At 48.4% G+C, this 3797-nt stretch overlaps 1 protein-coding gene across 9 annotated transcripts in view; it reads left to right on the top strand.

Moving 5' to 3' along the window:
* CUNH3orf67 (chromosome unknown C3orf67 homolog) overlaps window positions 1-3797 on the top strand; it is a 334462-nt gene that overhangs the window by 246183 nt on the left and 84482 nt on the right. For all 9 annotated transcript variants that reach the window (XM_023715803.1, XM_023715800.1, XM_023715798.1 and 6 more), the window contains one exon: window positions 2057-2260. In XM_023715803.1, the coding sequence (XP_023571571.1) occupies window positions 2057-2260 (204 nt within the window). The remainder of the gene's footprint in view (window positions 1-2056; window positions 2261-3797) is intronic.

The raw sequence follows: 3797 nt of genomic DNA, 5'->3' as shown, positions 1-3797 counted from the left end.
TTTTTTTTTTTTTTTTGCTGGAACCAGGGATTGAACTCAGGCCCTTGCACTTGCCAGGGAAGCGCTTATTCCACTGAGCCAGCTCCTGGCCCCTTAGGTTATAAGCTTTTCAAATCCTCAAATTGTGATGACACTGATGCTTGGTTTAAAAAGCATTAAATGATAGAAGAGTTAAAAATTGTTTTCAAAATTATATTTTTTATATTACTGAAAGACAAAACATTAATAAATAAGGCTAGGGAGATAGCTCAGCAATCTAAGTGCCTGTCTGGCAAGCACAGGGACCAGGGTCTGAACCCCAGGCACACCACTGAGACTGGGCATGGTGGCGCACACCTGTAATCCCAGCACTGAGGAGGCTGAGACAGGAGGATCACTACGAGTCCAAGCTGTGTAGTGAGACCCTGTACCAAATAAATAAATAAATATTTTTAATTAATAAAGGTTGCACAGGCAATAGGGATTTTAAGATTTTAAGTATAGTGACTTGAATATCTAAAAGTTCTAGTATGTCTTGGAAAAAATTTAAGCTATATATAAGTTCTAGATATAAATTCTGCTCATATATGATGCTGACAGTTAAGCAATGTTGAAACTAAGGCTTGCTCTCAAACCTAGCTTAGGCCCAAAAGAAAGGAAATAAAGTTTGAGTTTTCATATGCCAGATTTGGCGTACTGACGTAACAGTCACGGTGGCATCAGCAGTCTTGTTTCTGAAGCAGGGTCTGCATCCATGCAGATGCACAGTGCAGCTGCAACCCTTTCTGACTTTTCGACCTTATGTCTCAGTTACTGTCTTGTCCCTGAGACATAGTCGCCAATACCTGCAAGTTACAGGAGGAAAGATTTATTTGGTTCGCAATTTATGGATGTCTTAGTCTGTGATGGGCTGGCTCCAAGGCAGAGCGGCCAGACAGAGGGGCAGAGGATGGTCAGCTCCTGAAATGACAGCAGGAAGCAAAGAGCTCAGGGGAGGAGGAGGGGAGGGAGGAGGGAGGGAGCCCCTCCAGGCCACACCCCACCGACCCACCTCCCCCAGCCAGCCTCACCGCCCCAATTGCATTTAGCTACGACTCCTCAGTGGATGCTGCCACGGCTGCGTGTGGCGCCCTCACGGTCCGATCGCCTCTCCCGAGCCCCTGGGAGGACATGTAGACAAACCGGACCACCTCACATGTTCCCATCTTGCATTTAAATTTTATTTGATGGCTTTTAACAATAGCACTCATTTTCAGTCTTACTGTGATTTGAGTATATTTGGTGGTCATGCTCAACAGTCCTATAATTCATTGATTCCATTATAAGCCTGACTAATTATAGTAAATTGGTTTCTTTTTTAAAAAATTGCTTTCAACACTGATAATAGCAATAATCTCACTGCTCTGGAAGGCAGGAGGCAAGTTCAAGCCCAGCCCAAGCAATTGAACAAGACCCTGCTTCAAAATAAACAATGTAGAAAAGGCTGGAGTTGCTACAAAGGCTCCTGGTTCAATTCCATTTACCTCTACACATGCAATTTTTAAAAAACCTTCCCATTTATATTTATTCAGTCCACAAGTACGGTTTGAGCCCCTGCCAGGCACGCTGGGACTGAGGCAGTCGTGGTGCTGGCCAGACCAAGTCCGGAGTCTGCTGTGAAGTCTATAAACAGTTACAGAGCTGCAAAACTTTGAAACCTTTTGGGTTGAGAGCATATGATGGAGGAGCTGACCCAATCTGCAGCTGTCAGAAACGGGTTCCTTGAGGAACAGACACAACATATGGGCCCTACACGATGCCAGCCGGCTCCCAGGCCGAAGCAGAGGGGACCCGTGTGTACGCAGTGTGAGCTTGCCGCGGCGGCGACAGCGCTCTGCCAAGTCCACTCAGCGGACCTTCGGGCGGAAGGACGAGGTTAGGCAGGTGGAGTAGGTGTCTCTCAGGTGTAGAGGAGATTCAGGGCCCTGTCGGCAGGGAGCCATCGCAGGGGTCAAGGTTGTGGAGTGGCATTTGTCGGTAGCCCGTAAAATTAAGATCAAGTGACCCTTTGTCCTGTTACTTTTGCTCTCTCGGTCAGGAGTACAACTGGAGAAACTATCAGTCCAGCGAAATGAGTGAGTCTGAGTTGCAGATGCTAGCAAGCCTCCGGCGGCAGCAGAATGAGGACCTGGAGGACCCCGGGGCTCCCCACGGCCTGAGCGCGTCCCAGGTGGACAACTGCAACGTCAGCATAAGCAGCAGCAGCGACGACACGACCACCTGGAACTCCTGCCTGCCACCTGTGAGTTCTGCACTTTGCATTCGCTTCATCCCCTTCACACCGAAGGGGCAGCTCTGGGAAAACCCAAGTCAGAATGAGAACAGTCCCCCCAGCAGACGGTCACAGTGCTCCTGAAACAGTGTTAGGAGATGCCGCTGGCTCTTCTTAAATTGTCTTGTTTACTCTTGGAAGATGTGTGTACGTGATAGTCCTTTGTCTTGGTCCATTCTGTGCTGGCCTAACAGAATATAGGAGACTAGGTGATTTCTCAGCAACATAAAGAACAGATGTATTGCTTACAGTCCTAGAGGCCGAGAAGGCCAAGGTCAAGAAGGCGGCACATTGCTAGCTCCTCTTCCTGCATCATCCCAGGACAGAACACGGAGGCCGAGAGAGCAAGAGAGAGAGGCAGAAAGAGCTGGGGAGGAGGTTGGGTTAAGCCTTTTTATAAAGCACCCTTCCCATGCGGACCCATCCGCTCCCGCAGAAAACGGGTTCACCCTGTCCGGTCGGCCGCGCCCCCATGGCCTGATGCCACTTGAAGATCCCGCTTCTCAACATTGTTGTTTTGCCAGTTCAGTATGTAACACAGGGACCTCAGGGCCAAACAGGTAGCTGTGATGAAAGAACTATACACTGAGGGGAAAAAGAATAATTTTACTGAGAACTCTGAGTACTGTCACGTAGCATGAAGTTTGCCAAGAAAAAGAGGCTCACTATCTGTTAAATATGTATTTATTAAATGAATGCTCAAAAAGGAAAAGTCCACAGAAACGCTAAGTACTGCTCAGATGAGAGGGCAGGAAAGATGCCCTAGGTGTGGAGGATCCGCCCTGTGGGGGAGAGGCCTGGGCTCCGCGGACCTCTCACAGGCCTGCGGTCCTGCGTCTGGGCGCGCTTGGAGCGCTCTGGGCGTGGCCAGCCCCTCACCGCAGCCACAGACTAGTTGGACCAGGTTTAGTCGTTCTGGTTTCCAGGTGACGGTCCCAGAGCAGAGCCCTGAGGTCAGCGCAGGCGCTCCCTGCAGCGCTGTCCTCACGCAGCCTACAGCTGCCCACAGAAAGAGAGCGAAGTGTGCATAGCAGGACGCCCGGGTACTGCAAGGAAACGTCTTAGGGCAGGATAGTAAGCTATGGATTGCTACAGTAATGGTAATTGAGCTACTGTTTCCTTTTGTACTTTTAAGTTTATCGGTACTACTTCAATACACCTAAGGATACCGCTCATTACAAGGAATTTGTGCCTGTATGCGTCATAGATCATGGTTCCTTTTTTCCCCCGTGTCTCTTCCCTCCCTTCAACCTCTCGCCCCCTCCCCATTTACAGTTCTGTTTCCACTTTATCCTCCTTTTCTCATTTGTTTTCCCTTCCTTTTCCCATCCTCCCTCCCTAGTTCCCCTTTCCTTTCCTATAATCTCTTCCTATTGTACAATCTCCATTTTACATTTTGGTTCTTATTTACACTTTCAGTTTCTCACACCAGAGAGACAGCATGATATTTATACATTTGTCCAGTTTATTTCACTTTAGAGTATAGTTTCAAGGTCCATTCATTTAG

This window comes from Octodon degus, unplaced genomic scaffold (assembly GCF_000260255.1).
Source record: "Octodon degus isolate 3935 unplaced genomic scaffold, OctDeg1.0 scaffold00043, whole genome shotgun sequence".
Lineage (NCBI taxonomy): Eukaryota > Metazoa > Chordata > Mammalia > Rodentia > Octodontidae > Octodon > Octodon degus.
The sequence above is the reverse complement of the archived record's forward strand: the minus strand, read 5'-3'. Positions and strand labels throughout refer to the sequence as shown.